This window comes from Entelurus aequoreus, linkage group LG15 (genome assembly GCF_033978785.1).
Source record: "Entelurus aequoreus isolate RoL-2023_Sb linkage group LG15, RoL_Eaeq_v1.1, whole genome shotgun sequence".
NCBI lineage: Eukaryota > Metazoa > Chordata > Actinopteri > Syngnathiformes > Syngnathidae > Entelurus > Entelurus aequoreus.
Window position 1 is genome coordinate 39,232,183 of NC_084745.1, and position 20,609 is coordinate 39,252,791.

General features: G+C 36.5%; 1 protein-coding gene across 3 annotated transcripts in view; it reads right to left on the reverse strand.

The window, feature by feature from the left end:
• The window catches only part of prkdc (protein kinase, DNA-activated, catalytic subunit), a 153,333-nt gene that overhangs the window by 51,548 nt on the left and 81,176 nt on the right, over window positions 1-20,609 (reverse strand). For 2 of the 3 annotated variants that reach the window (XM_062021503.1, XM_062021505.1), the window contains 17 exons: window positions 18,760-18,927; window positions 18,394-18,521; window positions 15,900-16,092; window positions 15,581-15,759; window positions 15,343-15,511; window positions 15,204-15,269; window positions 12,024-12,087; window positions 11,788-11,936; window positions 11,576-11,716; window positions 11,115-11,234; window positions 10,040-10,180; window positions 9,038-9,189; window positions 8,688-8,819; window positions 3,307-3,418; window positions 2,484-2,608; window positions 1,533-1,682; window positions 1,280-1,453 (listed from right to left, as the gene is read on the reverse strand). In XM_062021503.1, the coding sequence (XP_061877487.1) occupies window positions 1,280-1,453; window positions 1,533-1,682; window positions 2,484-2,608; window positions 3,307-3,418; window positions 8,688-8,819; window positions 9,038-9,189; window positions 10,040-10,180; window positions 11,115-11,234; window positions 11,576-11,716; window positions 11,788-11,936; window positions 12,024-12,087; window positions 15,204-15,269; window positions 15,343-15,511; window positions 15,581-15,759; window positions 15,900-16,092; window positions 18,394-18,521; window positions 18,760-18,927 (2,363 nt within the window). The remainder of the gene's footprint in view (window positions 1-1,279; window positions 1,454-1,532; window positions 1,683-2,483; window positions 2,609-3,306; window positions 3,419-8,687; window positions 8,820-9,037; window positions 9,190-10,039; window positions 10,181-11,114; window positions 11,235-11,575; window positions 11,717-11,787; window positions 11,937-12,023; window positions 12,088-15,203; window positions 15,270-15,342; window positions 15,512-15,580; window positions 15,760-15,899; window positions 16,093-18,393; window positions 18,522-18,759; window positions 18,928-20,609) is intronic. The other variant, XM_062021504.1, reaches the window with a different exon arrangement.

Here is a 20,609-nt window from a genome sequence, read left to right on the forward strand (position 1 = left end):
TTGAACACAAACATAATGCTAAAATGTTCTAATCATATTTATTACTACAAACATACATTTTTAAGTGTAAAGAATTGTGCAAGGACATTTCTTCTATTAAAAAACTTACAGTTGCGTGTCTTTGACATATATATTTTTTTCTTTTTTATGGATGTGGTTTGGGCGGTTGCTTGTTTCGCTTGTGGTTTATGTAGCGTCACGCAAGGTTTGCCTCCTGTTGGGCGGTCCGTGTCTGTCTGTTCCAGCTTTGCTCTGTGGGGTTTGTGTCGGTGGCTTGGTGCGGGGGCAGCGCAGCCTTCTTATTTGGTGTGGGTGCTGTGGTTAGGTTGTTTGGGCTGTGGTGTGTTTGTGCGGGTTTGGAATGGTGAGTGGAGTCTCAAGGTCGGGGGTGGTGTTGATGTGTCTTGTTTATGTGTTGCTGTTTGGGCTGTCATTTTGATTTGATCAGATCATAAAATATATGGGCATCTGCATCAACAATATGATTTGACTGAGTAGCTGAACAGGACCCCAAAAAATAATGTTCTTTTTAAAAAAAAAGTTAACTAACGATTTAACTTTTAATAATGTAAATACCTCACAAACCAATGTTTGGCTCCGATGGCTTTAAATATCTCTTCTTGATGACAGTTTGTAAGGATGCGACTTGTCCAGCCTGTACGCTGACTTCCGACATTGAGAGAAACAAGTGGTGGAAAAATAGGTGGATGGCTTGAGGATTTATCAAGTCGTTTTTCAGTTTCCTCATATTTCCCGTAATGAACATTTTTTTTGGTGATTACCTCTGTGCGGTGCAACATGACTGGCTGAATGTGTCGCTTTGGAAACGCTTGAGACAAAACTATTGCTTTGCAGAACCCAGACTTGTTTACCCCCGCCAAAGAGGTTATGTTTACGCCAGGGTTTGTTTGTTAGCAACATAAGTCAAAGAGTTATGGATAGATTTTGATGAAAATTTTCAGGAAATTCCTCTCATCGACTACAAACACACTTCACTTCCTGTTTATGGTGTTCCACGCCCCCACCTTGGCGGCCCGCGCTACGCAGAGGATTCTGGCAGATGTAGTTTACTTTCAGATCCGCTCAACACTAAAGAGCCGGAAAAACTACACACCAAGTTTATGTTTGATACGGTCAGGCATCATAGTAGTATTGTGAAGACTTTGAAACCAAAATACCGCGGCATCTACAATACCGTTACACCCTTCAATAATGATGATTGGCTGATGAAAGAGTAGGTAGGTAATATATTGTAGATGTTAGGGACAATACCGCATACCTGTAGTTGTCCTGGATCCACATGAGGATGTCATACATCCTCTCTCGGCACACTGGTGAAGGGTGGGAGACAAAAGACGTCAGAGTTCCGAGTAACTCCTGAAGCTGAGGCGGAGTGAGGCGTGCAAGAATTTTGTGGACGATGTCCAGACACACTCTCTGTATTGCTTCATCCCTGTGTGCATGTACAGTAGAGCAGAATGAAGCAACAGAAACATGACTCCATGTTACGTTGAAAGCAGTGTGACTCATACTTATGACCCATCATCTGAATAAAGCCTGTGGTCTGAAGCTGCAAAAAGATGTCTGGGATGACATCAGCGCGACTCAACACACACTCCAGACAGTTGATTCTTAACATGCCGTGCATCTTTGGAAGCTGGTAGAAGATGTGTTTGACAAATCTGCAAACAGCAAGAAGGAAAGCTTGAAAGTCCTGGTAAAGCCAACGTCACATCTAAACTATGTGTGATGCACCAATCAGAAATATTACCTATCCATAAATATGCATTAGTATAACCTATCCAACAATATACATTACCTATCCATATATATACACATTACATATCTATAAATATACATTACCTATGCATAAATAAACAGTACCTATCCATACAAATACAGTACCTATCCATATATATACACATCTATAAATACACATCATCTATTCCTAAATATACATTATAAATCCGTAATTTATCATTACCTGTAGATACTTTGCATTACCTATCCATAAATATACTTGACCTATGCATAAATATACATTACCTATCCATAAACATACATTATCTTTGCATAAATATATATTACTTATCCATAAATATCAATTACCTATCCATAAATTATCAATGCGTGTCCATAAATATACATTATCTATCCATAAGTATGCCTTAGTTATCCATGAATATGCATTATCTATCCATAAATAAACACTACCTATCCAAAAATATACATAAATTATCATTACCTGTCCTTAAATCGAGATGACATATCCATAAATACATATTACATGTCCTTATTTATATATACCTTATTTATTCATAAATTATCATTACCTATCCATAAATGTTCATTATCGATCCATAAAGTATCATAACCTGTTCATAAATATTCATTACATACCCAGAAATATACATTACCTAACCATAAACAACTATCCGTACCTATCTATAAATTATCATTACTTATCCATAAATATACATTACCTATCCATAAAAGGAGGAAAGTGATTGGACACTTTGTTCACGCAGATAATGAACCTGTCATTAATTTCTTTTTTCTTGAGACTGCTGATCTGATTTGCAGCAAGATGAACAAGTTCTTGGTGATGCTAGAATAAAAATGTGGAAAAAAAGACAATAATAAAGGTTACATCGCTGAAATAATTATAGCTCTATTTGTACAGTGGAACCAGTCATGCTAATGTTCACAACCTTTTGATGTGGACTAACTCATCAAGTTCTGGTCCATCGTGTTCTTATTTTTATTAGATTGACATGAAAGGTAATTTCTTTGTTGACATGTGTTGTAGTATTGTTAACTTAATCATTATCACTAAGCTTCAACATAACTACTGTCTAATAACACATTAACTAAAGATGCACACACTCACTTCCTGTTCAATGCAAAGCCAGCATAAAAATAAAATAACTAATTTGTTGATTTCTTTAGAAGATAGAATGTAATATACAGTATCATATGCAAACTTCAGAACACAAACAAAAATAAGTAGTCTAGCAACCCCAACAAAAACCAAGTAGTTATCTGTATTTGGCTGGGGTGTTAAATGAAAAGTTAGTTATTTTACCTTTTAGGTACAGTTTTCAACCATATTTGATTACGTTTTAAAAGTAATAACTTGGCACTAGAACTGGTGTACTGTATGTGTAATATGTCAAAAATACCCAACACTAGTCAGTAAGTCTGAGGGGTAATGACATAAAGGTTACACTGTACATAGTAACACATATTTCTAACCAAAAATGTATTTAGTATGAAGGCTGTGTCAAAGTGAGGAAAGTCCCATACATGATCATCTTCAGTCATGTTCTTCAGGATGAGGCCAATCACCTCAGCAGCAGCTGAGTAGACGTCTTTATACTTTACGAAGGCCAGGTTGTTAGTGAGAGACTGCATGTATCTGCAAAGACACAAGATGCTAAAACTTATACCGTACATATACACACAAACATATACATATAGACACACATGGTTCAAACATATACTGTACATATAGGGAGATATGGTTAAAACATACAGTATACATAAAACGGTTAAACATATACATGTTGTTTAAATCATATACATAGTGATATAAACATATACTGTACACTCAGTGGTTAAAACTAGAGATCGACCTATATGTTTTTTCAGGGCCGATACCGATACAGATTATTAGTAATTAGTAGTCAAGGAGGCCGATAACTGATATTTGGCGCCAATATTCATTTGCAGTAAAAGTTATTTAAACATGAATAGCATACGTCGGTAAAGACCTAGACAAGCCTTTAAGCTGTTTTTGTTTTTGTTTTTTTAAACGTTATTTTTAGGAAACGAGAGCGACATAATATTTTATGCGACGCTAATGTTGTGTTTAATTTAGCACCAAAAAACATCAGAGGATTTCACATACACCTTTATTACGTGTCTTAGACGAACATCAACATTTGCATTTCAAAATATGGGAAATCTCTGAGGAAAATTGGTAAAAATACGAGATTTCTCTACATCACAACAACTTGTCATCTACCTAATTTTACAGCAGTTTATGGATTTAATACATTGTAAGGATTCCTTGTGCTGAACCCGGAAATATTGTGAACATTTAAACAAATCAATTGTGGGCTCCTTCACGTTGCTTATAGGTGAGACATTTTTCACGCTGGCTGACATTTCTTTCTGGGTGTTAAAGTATGAAAATGCTGCCTCTTCTTCTTTACTTATATTATCATGCTCTGTCTTGCCTTGTTTTTGTGGTATTTTCCTGTGCTGGGGTAGGCCGACAACCCAAACGATTTTGGATTAAACATTTTTTTTTTTTTATCTGTCTAGAGCAGTGGTTCTTAACCTTGTTGGAGGTACCGAAGCCCACCAGTTTCATATGCGTATTCACCGAACCCTTCTTCAGTGAAAAATAAAATGTTGGGTTTTTTTTCAAATTCAAGACAAAGTTATATGTTTTTGGTAACCCTTTAGTATGGAGAACATACTCTAAGTAACAAAGACTTAATTTGGAGTTATTTGGTTAGGGTTAGGGTTAGAGGGTTAAGGCCAGGGTTATGAGGGTTAGGGTTATAATAAGGCCATCCCGAATAAGGCATTAATAAGTACTTAATAATGACTAGTTAAGAGCTAATATGTTACTAATTTGCATGTTAATAAGCAACTAATTAATGGTGAATATGTTCCTCATACTAAGGTGTTACCATGTTTTTTTACTGGTGCACAAAATGAACCGTGCATGAACATCACCTTGTTCAAAGAACAAAACCAACACAGTGCATAAACTCACAACAAATTACACACCTGCAAATCAGTCTGACTTCTGCTGTTTCCGTATCCGTAATACGCAGATAGGGAGAAGTTTTTATTTACACAATGAGTAGGGTGTGTCTTGACCTCTGCCGAACCCCTGAGCCCGACTCACCAAACCCCTAGGGTTCGATCGAACCAGGTTAAGAACCACTGGTCTAGAGCCACAAAAAAAATGATATTTATACTTATTACACTTAAACAAGTGTTATAATGAAGGCAACACATGATGTGTCTATATTGGCTATACAGACTATGAAAATGACTGTCGCAGGCTGACACAAATCTTCGTTGGAAGAAGTGTTGCGATGTATTATTTATTCTACACATTTTTACAACATTGGAAAACATAAGTAAAACAGATGCTTCTCAGAGGGTGAGATAATTCCTGGAAAAACTGGCTTTGAATGGCCAAAGGTATAGATGTGTATGAAGGCAACACATGATGTGTCTATATTGGCTATACAGACTATGAAAATGACTGTCGCAGGCTGACACAAATCTTCGTTGGAAGAAGTGTTGCGATGTATTATTTATTCTACACATTTTTACAACATTGGAAAACATAAGTAAAACAGATGCTTCTCAGAGGGTGAGATAATTCCTGGAAAAACTGGCTTTGAATGGCCAAAGGTATAGATGTGTATGTCCAAGTTAAAGGAAAAGCCAGGCTGTCTTCTTCTAATGGATTTATTACAATCTTTGCAAGCTGGATAACGTTTGTTGTGGTGTATAACAACATGGCACACAGAAATGCAGCCAATATTACGTACAGATAATGTGTCATGAGACATGCAAATATAAATTAAATACATAGAGGACATAAGTAAAGGAAATTAAATGAGCTGAAATATACCTACAAACGAGGCATAATGATGTAATATGAACATACAGCTAGCCTAAATAGCACTGTGGTAAAGTTAGAAAAAGATTGGCACATTCAGAGATAACAGCTCAATAGCTCAAAAACAAAACATCTTTAAACCACAAATAGTACTTCTTTATGACCATAGTAACGGAGACAATGAGCTTGCTACAAGCTCATTTTCTGCAATACAATCTGTGATTCTGGCAGGAAACCTGACAATGTGCTTTTTCAACAGCTGAGGCTCAGATGACTACTTAGGGATTGTCTACAAAGAGCAACTCCTGACAAAAAATACATAATAAAAAAATTTAAATCTAAATTATTACATCTGCGGTCGTTCCCAAGACTTCTCATTGTTCCAACTGGGTTGAGTTATTTCTTGCCCGGAAGTGGATTCAGATACGAGGATGTTGTTTTGGTTTGTGAATCCCGTTGAGGCACCTGTGATTAAAGAGTGTATAAATACAATTTGATTGTTTTTTTAAGTCTTTTTTTGGGGGAAATTTATTTTACTGATTTATGACAATTATTTACATTTTTAAACATTTCAATAGCTTTAAGACTACAAAAAATGATCTCAAAAATCACATAACTTATAGTGTTTAGTTGAACATACTACACGTCTGATGTTGGGCAAACATTATTTAAAATATTTCATAAATATTTTAATATATATTCATATTATTTTAATATTTTTTAAAGAATATTTACAATTTTTAATAGCTTAAAGACTGTACAATTTATTTTTTCAAAAATCAAATGACATAGATAGTGTCTTGTTGAACATACTACACGTCTTATTTTTGGGGAAACATTACAAAATTCAGTAAAATAACTTCCACAGAATATAACTTGTAGTAGAAAGAACTAGACACTATCTATAAATCATATGATTTTTGAGATATGTTGTATAGTCTTAAAGCTATAGACATTTTTAAATATTTTTCAAAAATCATTAAAATAATTTTACCCCCCAAAAAAGGCTTGTAGTAGATATAACTAACACGGTCTATAAGTCATGTCATTTTTGAGATGATATGTTGTACAGCAGTGATCCCCAACCTTTTTGTAACTGCGGACCGGTCAACGCTTGAAAATTTGTCCCACGGACCGAGGGGGTGGGGGGTGGTATGTTTTTTTTAAATTTTTTAATTTTGTCATAAAAAAATACCATCATGTGTGCTTACGGACTGTATCCCTGCAGACTGTATTGATCTATATTGATACATAATGTAGGAACCAGAAATATTAATAACAGAAAGAAACAACCCTTTTGTGCGAATGAGTGTTAATGAGTATAAATGGGGGAGGGAGGTTTTTTGGGTTGGTGCACTAATTGTAAGTGTATATTGTGTTTTTTATGTTGATTTAATTAAAAAAAAAAAAAAACATATTATTTTTTTATTTTTTGTGCGGCCAATCGATCCACGGACCGGTACCGGGTCGTGGCCCGGTGGTTGGGGACCACTGTTGTACAGTCTTAAAGCTATTGAAAATGTTAAATATTCCTCAAAAATTAATAAAATATTTTTTCCCAAAATAAGACTTGTAGTAGAAAAAACTAGACACTATATATAAATTATGCGGTTTTTAAGATTATATGTTGTATAGTCTTAAAGCTATTGAAAACTGAAAATATTCCTCAAAAATCATTAAAATAATTTTCCTCTAAAATAAAACATGTAGTAAAAATAACTAGACGCTATCTATAAATCATGTGATATGTAGTACAGTCTTAAAGCTATTGAAAATGGTAAATATTTCTCAAAAATCAGTAAAATAACTTTTCCGCACAATAAGACTTGTAGAAACATCTACATTCTATAAATTATGTGATTTTTGAGAAGATATATTGTACAGTCTTAAAGCTATTGAAAATTAAATTTTTTAAATGTTTCACAAAAATCAGTAAAATAATTTTTCCCCAAAAATAAGACTTGTAGTAGAAAAAACGAGACTATCTAAAAGTCGTGTATTTCTGGAGTTGATACAGTATATTGTATGATCACAAAGCTATTGAAAATTAAATTTAAAAAATAATTTTCAAAAATCAGTAAAAGATTTTCCCCAAAAATAATATTCATAGTATGCTCAACCAGACACCATCTATTACTCGTTTGTGTTTTGTGACAATATAATGTACATTCATAAAGCAATTGAAAATGAAATACAGAGAATAATTCTAAAATAATCAGCAAAATATATATAAAACATTTTTTTTGTACTAGAACCAAATGGCCACCTTCTATATTGCGTGTATTTTTGGGACTTTATTATATATTATCAGAAGGTTATTGAATACCAATTACTTAAAATCTTTTTAAAAAATTCTACAAATAATGATCCGTCTAAAATAATGAATGTCGCATTCCCTAAAATGATACCATTTATATCCGTTTGTATAATGACGTCATAAAGTATATAATAGTAAAGTTATAATTTATTAAACATTTATGTTGTAAGAGGTTGCAATTAGTAGACGGTCCATGCACACTGTCGCAGTGTGAGCTCCTCAATGGAAACAATGGTATATTTCCTGCTCCGGTGACAAATTGTTGTGTTGAAAATCATCTCTTATGCTAGGTTCACACCAACGGCGCTTTGACGGCGCTTTAAAGCGGCATGCAAAGCGGCATGCAAAGCGGCATGCAAAGCGGCATGCAAAGCGGCGTTAAAGCGTAACAAAGCCTGATTAAAGCGTGAGGGTCCTAATGGATTGTGGGAAAGCTTGTAGTGAAGCGGGACATGCGGCAAGTTAGCCAAAAAATTTTAAACGGTTTAAAAAAATTCTGCGTTCTGTCAATAATGGAATAAAGCGCAGAGAGTGTCGCTTCCTGTCTAATGCTCTTATTTTAGTGCCTCTTCCTGTTTTTGGTCTGTCTTGCTGTGACTTCACCTCTGGTTCCAAGCTTTCATCTCCACACCTGCTCTTGATTAGTAATCAGAGGACTTTTTTTGTTTGATTGTATCAAAGCACATGTAATGATTTAATTATGTCTTTGGATCCTACCTGTTATAATCAATCCCACAGGAGGCATCATAAGCTGGCAGGTTGTTGGCCAGGATAATTCCAAGGAGCTGAAGTCCAATAGAGTTGTCTTTACTGTTGGGGTCTGTGCCACAGAAGCGCTCATATATTACACTAAAAAGAAAGATGAAAGGCAAATATTTGTTAACAATACAGTATGTTCCTTTGCTGCAAATTAAAAACAATTGTCTAATTTGTACAGTGGAACCCAGGTTGGTGACCGCTGGCCTACATGGTTTGATTTAAATGTTCAAATCCCTAATACACAAAAACAGGTAAAAAATAGGAAAGAAAAGTTGGTTTTGCATAATAGGTCCCTTTTAAGGGTTTACCTGTAAGGCACATGAAGAGAGTCTTTCCAACACTCCACAAGAGTGCGAAGGATCTCAAGGTTGTGGCGAAACACGGCCCTCTTGGTGTGAAAGCTGTGCTTCATCAAAAACTCCAGCAGTCGGTTGGCAAGAATTTCATCTCTGGGGTTCTCCTGAGACAACAAATATTCTCATATTTTACACACATTTATTTCACATCTACATGTATAATTATTATTATTACAAATAAGTACAAATCAGCTGCTTTGCTCGCATACAGTCAGGGCAACCATTGACTAAATTTATGTGGAAACCTTTTTTTCTATCACCATTGCCTCCCAGCATCCCTCCTCCAACCATATCCTTCATGCTACACACACAATCCTAACATAGGATACAAACAATTAAATGACATACAAAACGCATGGACAGTTTGCACAACATGAACAATTTATATTAGTCTATCTTACAGTTGTTAGTTTTTGAAGATGAGTATGTTTTTCATTGTTCGTAGTCTTTGTGTTCTTTTTGTGTCTATTTTATCTTCAGTTGCTGTTGACAGAGAGTCACCCAACAAAATTGCGTTATATTCTTTTACAATTCTTTTACTATTATTTAACTCAAACTTGAATTCAATTCATGTTGTGGACAAAAACCAATGCAGGGGAAAGATGTTTACATTTTTTTTTGCAAAATAATACAGTTATTATAATTACAACATACATTTGAAAACCTTCGAACGCTGCATCTTTGCCTTGTGAGATATGTGTTACGCTGCGCCCCACAGATGAGGGTGAAAATGTCATCAGATTTTTGAAATCATATTATTATCAGTGACGGAGCAGAAAGGAGCTAGGAATAAGTTGGCAGTAACATTTCATGTGAAGTGCCCTGACATTCATTGACATTTTTCATGAGTTTCTTCACACAAACGGGGCCCTAAACGAAAAGCAGGATATCGTGATTTGTGTATAGGAAGGGGCGGCCCTGCAAATATTTCATACAAATACAATCCTGTCCAACCTTTGGTCTTGCCAGGCTTGTCCAAGAGAGCACAGTGATCACAATGTCCACCACCATGAAGTGAATTCCCTCTCCTCCATTACGTCCACACACAAGCTGCAGGAGCGGGCCCAGCCAGTGCTTGGCGTAAGGACGAAAGATCTACACATGAAATACAAGACATACATATAAAATACATGACTTACATATAGAATACATGACATACATGAAATTATATAGTTAAATGTGAACTTCTGAATTACTATAATTTCAATTATCTTATTTTAATTACAGTACTATAAATATTACAAATGATTGCATGAACTTAAAGAGATTATTACGGCCCCCGCATGTTCACAGTTTACTTTTCTGTTTTAGATTGTAAATTACTCTTTTTTTATATTAAATCAAATAAAAAAAGTGGCTTGATCGCACTGTCTGAAGGGGGTAAAGAGTGTTGCAGCTATGTCCATCCATCCATTTTCTACCGCTTGTCCCTTTCGGGGTCGCGGGGGGTGCTGGAGCCTATCTCAGCTGCATTCGGGTGGTAGGCGGGGTACACCCTGAACAAGTCGCCACCTCATCGCAGGGCCAACACAGATGGACAGACAACATTCACACTCACATTCACACATTAGGGCCAATTTAGCGTTGCCAATCAACCTATCCCCAGGTGCATGTCTTTGGAGGTGGGAGGAAGCCGGAGTACCTGGAGGGAACCCACGCAGTCACGGGGAGAACATGCAAACTCCACACAGAAAGATCCCAAGCTTCACAAGTTAATTCACTCAACATGTTACAGCAGGAAGATGTTTTGACAAGACGTGATGTTGTATAACGCCATGTTTATAAGTACAATACTGTATGTCTGTCATACTTTCTTTGTGTGTTAAATGAATGTATATGACTTAAATAAATGTGAAAGGCATATTATAGGGTAGAGTATAAAAAATTGGCATTTTCGGGGCTTTTTATGAGGGCGCCCATTTTTGCATTTTTTTTTGTTGCCATTTGGTCTTTATTGTAACACCTACTAATCGCAGGGATCTACCGTTTATTTTTTATAGATGATATAATTACATAAACTGATATTCACCTCCTCTGCATTGATGATGAGTTTGGAAACGAAGAGTCGGATATTTAAGGGCGTAGATGGATTCATCAGTTTTCCATGTAGGAATTTCATCCATGGAGGCAGTTCACTCGGCACATTTCCCTGTTTCAATAACATTGAAAAATTAAATACTTTCTAATATTCTACGACTACTATGACATACTTTTTAATATTATACTACTACTATGACATCTTTTTAATATTTATTTTCATCGTTATATACCAATCTATATGAGTAATAACTCACAGGCAAAGCACATTCTGTCACATTACAATACACATATAAACACAACACAGACTTTTGGTGTAGTATTTCTCATAATTCATACATGTATACGACTATATACTACTGTTATTTGTAAATGTGGCTGTTTTAACAAAGTCAAAAATCAGGTATCTATCCATTATGTCTAGCAGCAAATGGGATGGAAAAGAAAATGCACCTGCTCAATTTTAGGAGTTATATTGCTCCTTTGCATGTGACCAATGAGAGCTGTCATGGCTGCCATGCATTCATGCTGATTTAACTCATCCATTTCCAGGTCCACTGTTGCATCGGAGGAGGAAGCGGCCTCATCTGTCTGCTACATGTCCAAATATCCATACACTCAAATAAATACAAGAAAACATGATAGGCTGTGGTGAGTAAACTCACAGTCTTTGTTCGGACACGTCTCTCTCTTTCAGGCTGTTGGGAGCTGAAGGAAAAGCTTTGAACGCCAGTAGAGAAATCAAACTGACTCATCTCTTCACTCAAACTGCTGTCTGCCATGTACGACTGGGAGGACAAATATACTGGAGCCTCTGTGGACACAAAAAAGGAACCATGAAGACAGTATGCTGGAACAGACGGCAATGATGATGAGAGTAACAAACATTTACATTAAATACCTCTATTTTCCGCGCTCACTTCTTGTCGAATCATAGTATATTTTTTCTTTCTCTCAAATGGGACCTGCCATGATAAGAAAAACATGGATGGCAGTCTGACAGTATAGTGGAACCCCTTTTGTTTATTTCACTGCCCTTTGGACGAGCATTGCAATGCTTCTGGATTAAATAAATTCAAACCAAAATCAGCCATTGCTTGTGATTTTGTTCACAGACATTAGAGAATGGCTGAAAATAAAGCATGTATAACCTATGGCAGTTCGTTGACTTATTTATAGTGCAGTTTTAAACATTTTTTAAATGTTCAAATTATTATTATCAAATTAATAATAATAATAAAAAAGTAAAAAATAAAAAATAAAAAAGAGTATAATATTTTGACACAAATGCAATTTTATTGTCAGAATGTAATTTTGTTTTGTTTTGAATGTACGTCATTGATTTGTCAACAGTTTGGGTGTGGGTGTAGTTTGAAGTGAAATTTATCAGCAAGTACAGTACACCAGTCAGAGTCTCCTCACTCATCTTTCCACTGACGTATTATTGACTTGTTCACTGACGTAAAACAACACACCTTTCAGGTAACTATCCACCATTAAGATAAAGAAGCATGTGAGTTCAAAATAAATTAAATAAATAATCGCAGATTATTCACAATCTTTTTTAATGACTAAATTATCACTTTTGCTTGGACATCTAATATTAGTATTTGTATTTTCAAATAATATTTGTGATTATTATCTAACAGAGCTACTGTTTTAATTTGCTGGTAAGTTTTGACTAAATTACAACAAAAACTTTCATACATGCACTAATCTTTCTTCTGCTGGCTAGCATTTAAGAAGATTTTAAATAAATGAAGTATGCTGTTTGTTAGTTGTTACGGTAGAATTCAGATGAATACTACCATGCTTTTATTTTGAAGCTTGCACCGAATGGGAACTGTGTGTGTGCATGTTGTGTAATTAGAGAGCAGTTATGTTGCTGTTTAGTGATACCGTAATTTCCGGACTATAAGCCGCACCTGACTATAAGCCGCACCAGCTAAATTTAGGGGAAAATACAGATTGCTCCATATATAAGCCGCACCCGACTATAAGCCGCAGGGTTTTGATGTGTAATTACCGTAGTATATAGGGGTTCCTGCTACCACGGAGGGGATTGTCGGGACAGAGATGACTGTTTGGGAACGCAAAGCGTCCCATTTATTAACAATAAATCTTTCAATCATTCAATCAAACTTTCACATCTTTGACATGGCGAACAGCATTCGTGCAGAGTACAAATAATACAACGGTGCAAAGTAATACAAAGTGCTCGCCTGTACGTTATCAAAATAACCAGCCTACCGGTATATGAAAAGTCAGTCTTTAATCATTGTGTCATCGTCTTCCTCCTGCGTACTAAAACCACCGAAATCCTCTTCGTCGGTGTCGGAGAAGAACAGGCCGTAAATAAGCCGCACCCTTGTATAAGCCGCAGGGACCAGAACGAGGGGAAAAAGTAGCGGCTTATAGTCCGGAAATTACGGTAATGACGAAATTAATTATACTACAACACCTGTCAACATAAACAAAATGTTTTTCATGGAAATTACCTATTGACTCTTATATTTTATGTCAACATCAATTAAAGTCAGCACTTTTTAGTAATCGGAACACACTGGACGAGAACTAGAGTTTTCTGACATAGACGGGTTGTCAACATAAACAGGTTGTCGACATACAGGGGCATAGCAGCAAATTCTAGGCCCCCATACACACAACTCCTAAAGGCCCCCCTCTCCCTCATCCCACCCTAAACCCAAACGTAGCTGTCCTATACACACACTTTTAATATGTTTACACGCACTAAAAAACTACTTATTGCATTGATTTGGTTAAATTACTCCGTACCTGACGGTTTCGGCTACTACGGTTACCTTCCTCAGAGGTTGTCACGTGATGTTTCTGTGACGTGACAAGCTCTGAAGAAGGCAAAAGTTGTAGCCGAAACCGTCATGTAAGGAAGTAAACACACAGGTCTGGCTATAAGAATAACAAATTACATAATTTTTTGAAGACCATATGAACCTCTTTGGATTAACCTTAATTAGGTTTTTGACTTTTTAAAGATGAGATTGACATATCGAGAACATTTCTAAATAAAACTCCTAAATAATAATAATAATAAAAAAGTTAGATTCCTTACAAAAAGCCAACAACCATAAAGTGCCCAGTGTATGATTTTAAATGATCATATAATTTATTATCATCACCACGATGATAATATATCTGTCAAGTATTCCTTTGCTTCAGAGTGTAAAGTAAAAATATGATGATACACATATGATTGTCATCAGTGGATAATACAAATCATAGTAATAAATAACAATTATAATATATCATTATTATGATAATATCTATTATTAGTATATCTCCAGGGAGTTAAGACTTCCCCTGTCATTAAAAACTAGTGATGCCTCAGTTTCTAACTTTAATCAAGTGTCCTTGAACACACCACGGCTATGGGTAATGAGATTCAAAAGTGAATTTTCTTCTATGTTGTCACAGACAGCTTCATTCTATTTTTACCTTTCATCCATTATATCATATTTGTTCCAAAATGTTGGTGCTGTGTGTGATGCATAAATGTGAGTTTAGATGACGTTGTGACGTATGTGTTTAGAGAACAGTCAAGTGTTGCATGCTGGGTATGCTGCTATCCAGGTGGATTGATCACCATCATCATCATCATTTCTTTTTATTCCTTTCATGAAAATGCATATATACAAGCCACGTACAGTTGACACTTTCATTGTTTTTTGTTTCGTATACATTTCCATGATCCATTTTGTATTTTTGATTGGGGGCTGTAGGTAGTCCGAGACATTCTTCATTTGATTCAAGCAACCTTATTATTGAAATTTGACAGCAAAATTAATTGGATCTGAATTTTTATGATGTCTTTTTTAAAAAAATAAATTACATATTTAAATGGCATAAAATTCTTAAAATTTAACAAACAAACCCGTCTGTGGACGACCTATAGATTACAAAAGCCCAGGGCCCCCCCCTGTGCTTGGGGCTCCGGTACAAAAGCCCTACGTACATCAACCGAACCCTCCCCACTTTGACGCCGCTGTTGACATAAACGGTCCAGATGTGATATTTTTTAACCATCAAAAGTATTTAGACATACCTCAATGACAATCGGGAAGTTGTAGGTCCTTTCAACGTCTATGATATTTTCCAAAATGAACTGGTTCTGGGAAAGAGCAAAGCAGGAGTTTTGAGGTACAACACAATGTTGGATTTATCGATGCAAGTATGCTTCAGACCTTCTCTGGTTTGTCACTGAAGAGGAAGCCATAGTAGAATTTGGGCTCATTGAAGCTGCAGCTGATGACCGCAATGGCACAGTTGTATGCAGCACAGTGGTACTGTCTTCTGAGCTCCAGGAGCTGAGTCTCACCAGTCATATTCTCTGTAAAGGCTTCAAAGCAGAACCTGTGGGGAACATTTAGTCATGTGAATCACACAACATTTTTGTGGAACAAATTCCAGCAGGAGTCCTACTTGATCAGCGCCTTTGACAGCTCGTTTCCCTCCGTTTTGTTTAAACGACAATAGGCCATATTGATGAGAGATTCTTTAGAATATACTTCTTCTTTGGGAAGCCGAGAATATAACAGGTCCATCAGCTTGCAGCAGCCGTTCTTCTTCAGCAACTGCATCTCAAATGCTGATTCACTTGACTGTAACAAATATCATGTTCTCACTAACACAGTAGCAAAGTAATAACAGATTGATACTTTCTGCATGAAATTCAGAGAACAGTAGAAAACAAACAGATTTTACTGTCCAATTTACTTACAGACTAAAAAAACAAACAAACCTTGGTGAAACGACTTAACAGCGACGCCATTATCTCAGTAACATTTGCCACAAAGAAGTCAATGAGTGTCTTGGTGCTACAGTAAGAGATGAGAGGCAGCAGAACTCTGTCCATCATGGCCTGAAGCACGTCACCCTGTTGGATCACCTTGTAAACTGTGCACACCAGTTGCAGCTGTCGCTCACTGCTGGGCCTAAACACAAACGCACACAAAAAATATCATATTAGACATAAACAGTCTGTGCATGAATACTTCATACAAGACTGGCTGAAGTCAGCATAACCAAAATAACCAAAAGTAATTACTGTTTGCTGATCTACTTGTGACTTTGTTCAGCGACATTAAAAGAATGCACGATAATAACGTTTTTTTGTTTGTCTGGTATGTTTTGACTACAGTGATGATACAACTTTATGCACTAATCTTTCATACAGTGAATAACAATTTGAAAATCAAAAAATATATACATATATTTGCATTTCCTAAGTTGCTGTGGTACAATCCAGATTAATACCACATTTTTTTATTTTGAAGCTTACGGGACAAGCGGTAGAAAATGGATGGATGGACTTTGCATTGAATAGAAGATGAGAGTTTACATGTTTTAATGTTGTATAATCAGGTGATGATAATGATGAAATTAACAATTAGGGTTGTCACAATACCAGAATTACAGTAGTCGATACTATGAATTTCCACAATTTTCGATAGGTATTTGATACCACAATAAAAAATAAAAAAACTGAACCCATATCTTTTTAAGTCACTAATTTATCGAAAAGTGTTTCGAAGTGTCAAGTAATTAAGATTATTGTGAATTAAAATTGCAGTATCAACTGCTAAGAGGTAAATACATTCAAAAAAGAACAGCAGTGTTCTATAACCTTCTAGTATATAAAAACAAACAATACTGTGCTTATGAACATGATCATAAATGACAACAATAGTCAATTATTTTACATTCTAAAAAGAACAGCAGTGGCATGGAGCTTTGACAATAAAAAAAAACAATATTGTTATTAATATTTTTCATATGGTGGTAGTGTGACGTCATCCATCCATCCATCCATCCATCCATTTTCTTCCGCTTATCCGAGGTCGGGTCGCTGGGGCAGCAGCCTAAGCAGAGAAGCCCAGACTTCCCTCTCCCCAGCCACTTCGTCCAGCTCCTCCCGGGGGATCCCGAGGCGTTCCCAGGCCAGCCGGGAGACATAGTTTTCCCAACGTGTCCTGGGTCTTCCCCTTGGCCTCCTGCCCGTCGGACGTGCCCCAAACACCTCCCTAGGGAGGCGTTCAGGTGGCATCATGAGCAGATGCCCGAACCACCTCATCTGGCTCCTCTCGATGTGGAGGAGCAGCGGCTTTACTCTGAGTTCCTCCCGGATGACAGAGCTTCTCACCTTATCTCTAAGGGAGAGACCCGCCACCCGGCGGAGGAAACTCATTTTGGCCGCTTGTACCCGTGATCTTGTCCTTTCGGTCATAACCCAAAGCTCATGACCATAGGTGAGGATGGGAATGTAGATCGACCGGTAAATTGAGAACTTTGCCTTCCTGCTCAGCTCCTTCTTCACCACAACGGATCGATACAGCGTCCGCATTACTGAAGACGCCGCACCGATTCGCCTGTCGATCTCACGATCCACTCTTCCCCCACTCGTGAGCAAGACTCCTAGGTATTTGAACTCCTCCACTTTGGGCAAGAGTGTGACGTCGTGTCATTTGTAATTAAACAGGCTAATAAAAAGGCTGAAATATATAGCTTAAGAAAAATCTGTGTTTTTATTTCTTTTTCGTATCAATGTTTCAGTCTTTTTTATTACATTAGGCCTTTTTTAATCTATTTTTACATTTTTGCTCTTTTCTTTTTATTTTTACAGTATTTTATCAGTGTCTCCCTGAGGAAGAAGTGTACAATCTTCCGTACTAACAAAGCAGATATTTATATATTTTTGGTGTGTTGGTATCAACTTGGTATAAAAGTATTGACACTTTTGACAACCCTATTAATAATATGATAACACATACTTATGTCTGACAAACAATGACATTAAACTTTTGATGAGTCCGGGGTATTTTTTGTATACTGCTCCTGTTTGTCTGTTGCATCATGAAGCTCTATTTATAATCTGGTTACAGTCGAAAGGCACAAAACTCAAAAGTTCTCTCCATCTTAAACTATTGTTCAGTGTGTATGCAGAAAAGGTAATAAGCCATTCTGATTGGAAAGATAGGATTTAAATCCTGGACATGTCCAGAGAGAAAGAGGGTACTCTATATTATGTAATACATTATACATTTAAGTCAGTAATTCTTGGTACACTGTGTTCTTCTTATTACAAAAAAAAAAGTGTCTTCTTAAGTCATCATGGACATACGTGTTTCCACTGTATTGAGTCGACTGTGAAAATGTACATGATGAATGTATAGTTTGAACCTGACCATTCAAACAAAGTCAAAACAATGACACAAGTTAACATAAACTTTACTGACCGTTTAGAAATTCTCTGGAAGCAGGTTTGAAATTGTTCCTCCATGATGTGCTTTTTCTCCCGACACAAAATGTCAGCAAGCAGTTTGAGGAGAAGCGGGCTTTGAGAAAGCTCCAAGGCATCCAGCAGCTACGAGAAATATTACTTCATGTGAGCGTTTTTTAACAAGATCTATTAAGTTCTTAATGCCAGCAAACATGTTTGTTAGCCATAAAGTGTTAGTCTGCCTTGATGCATTATTTTTGTTGCTAAAGGTTCTCTACATAAGACAGATAATAAATAAATGGTGTACAGGTACATTAAATCCACCTATGGAGGATATAAGAAAGTTTTTCTTCCATATCGGTGATAAAAGTGTCACATTCACCTTCCTGATGCAGTCCATGTAGTTATTGCGGTGAAGAGAGCCCTTTGCAAACTCATCAGATTGCATTGGAAAGTGAGACGCCACCAGAGATTGAAGTGCTCTCTGCAGCTCAGCCAACGGCTCCTCTGGGATGCACGTGAAGAAAGGCAACAGCGGCAAGGCTTGACTCTAAACACACCAGGAACAAGACTCAAGGAACTCAAGTCGAATAAACGAACACAATACACTGGAAAAGCAGACTTGTATCTATTAAACTGTGATGTTAAGTGAAGTAAACTTAAAAAAAACATTTGTATTATTACACAATCCCTTTGGTGCCACTTTTCAGCATATTTTCATTGTGCTAATAACCGAAGTAGTTTGAGTGTTGGGATGGAGGTACAGAGCAGTATTAGTGTTGGGATGGAGGTCCAAAGTGGTATTAGTGTTGGGATTGAGCTACAAAGTAGTATTATTGTAGAAAGTACAAAGTAGTAATAGTGTTGGAATGGAGGTGGAAAGTAATATTAGTTTAATACGGAGGTACAAAGTATTATTAGTGTTGGGATGTAGTATTAATGTTCGGTTGGAGGTACAAAGTGGTATTAGTTTTGGAATGGAGGTAGAAAATAATATTCGTTTAGGATGAAGGTACAAAGTAGTAATAGTGTTGGGATGGAGGTACAAAGTAATATTAATGTGGGGTTGGAGGTACAAAGTAGTATTAGTATTGGGATGGAGGTACAAAGTAGTAGTAGTAGTAGTAGTGTTGGAGGTATGAAGTAATATCAGTGTTGGAGGTACAAAGTAGTATTAGTGTTGTAATGGAGTTACTAGTAGTATTAGCGTTGGAGATAAAACATAGTATTAGTGTTGGATGTAAAAAGCAGTAATGGTGCTGGAGTACAAAATAGTGTTAGTGTTAGAGGTACAAAGTAGTATTAATGTTGGAAGTACAGTATTATTATTAGGAAAGAGGTACAAAGTAGTACTATTGTGGGAACGGAGATACCAAGTAGTTTTATTGTTGGGCTGTAGGTACAAAATAGTATAAATAGTAGTATTAGAGTGAGGTACAGTCTGTACTAGTGATCGTGATCGACCAGACAACCTTTGGCACCCTACCGGTCAATCGCGAAAATATTAGAAAACAATTTATTAATATGACATCAGTGACACCCCCATCCGGAGAGTGATCAGGAGACCCGCAAGCATTTTAACCCCTGAACTTGACCGCACGCCTCGTCTCTCTCTCTTTAGTCTCTCATCCCGTGGCCACACACCCCCAAGCCCGGCGGAAAACTTCACCCGCTGGTCTCGCAAACACGCATGGCATGACGTGCAGAAAAATAATCGAGCTGCAACAATGCATTAAGGTTGATTGATGCAACAAATCGGGACAAAAACAATGCCATGTGCCAATGCAGTAATGTATGATAAAACAAGGCGGCAGCTAAAGGACTTCACCGTTTATCCCCTGTTTATCACAGGAAAAACCCGTTAGGTGACCACCATGTGACTCGCAACCATATACAGTATGTGACCATAGGATGAACAAATATAGTACAGTACTAAGACTATAGTGGCCATTAACAGTTAGCTGCTACAGCAGCGGAGCCCAAAGTACAGCAAAGTGGCCATCTGTGGCCCGTGACTCGTTTGTCATTGGCTCTATGCCAATTACAAAAAATATAAAATACCAGCTGAACTTTGGAAAAACAGCAAGAAGCACAATGACAAAAAAACTAAATGTTGACATCAGCCAATTATAACAACACAAAGCTTCGTCTTTTAAAAACAACTATATATATATATATATATATATATATATATATATATATATATATATATATATATATATATATATATAT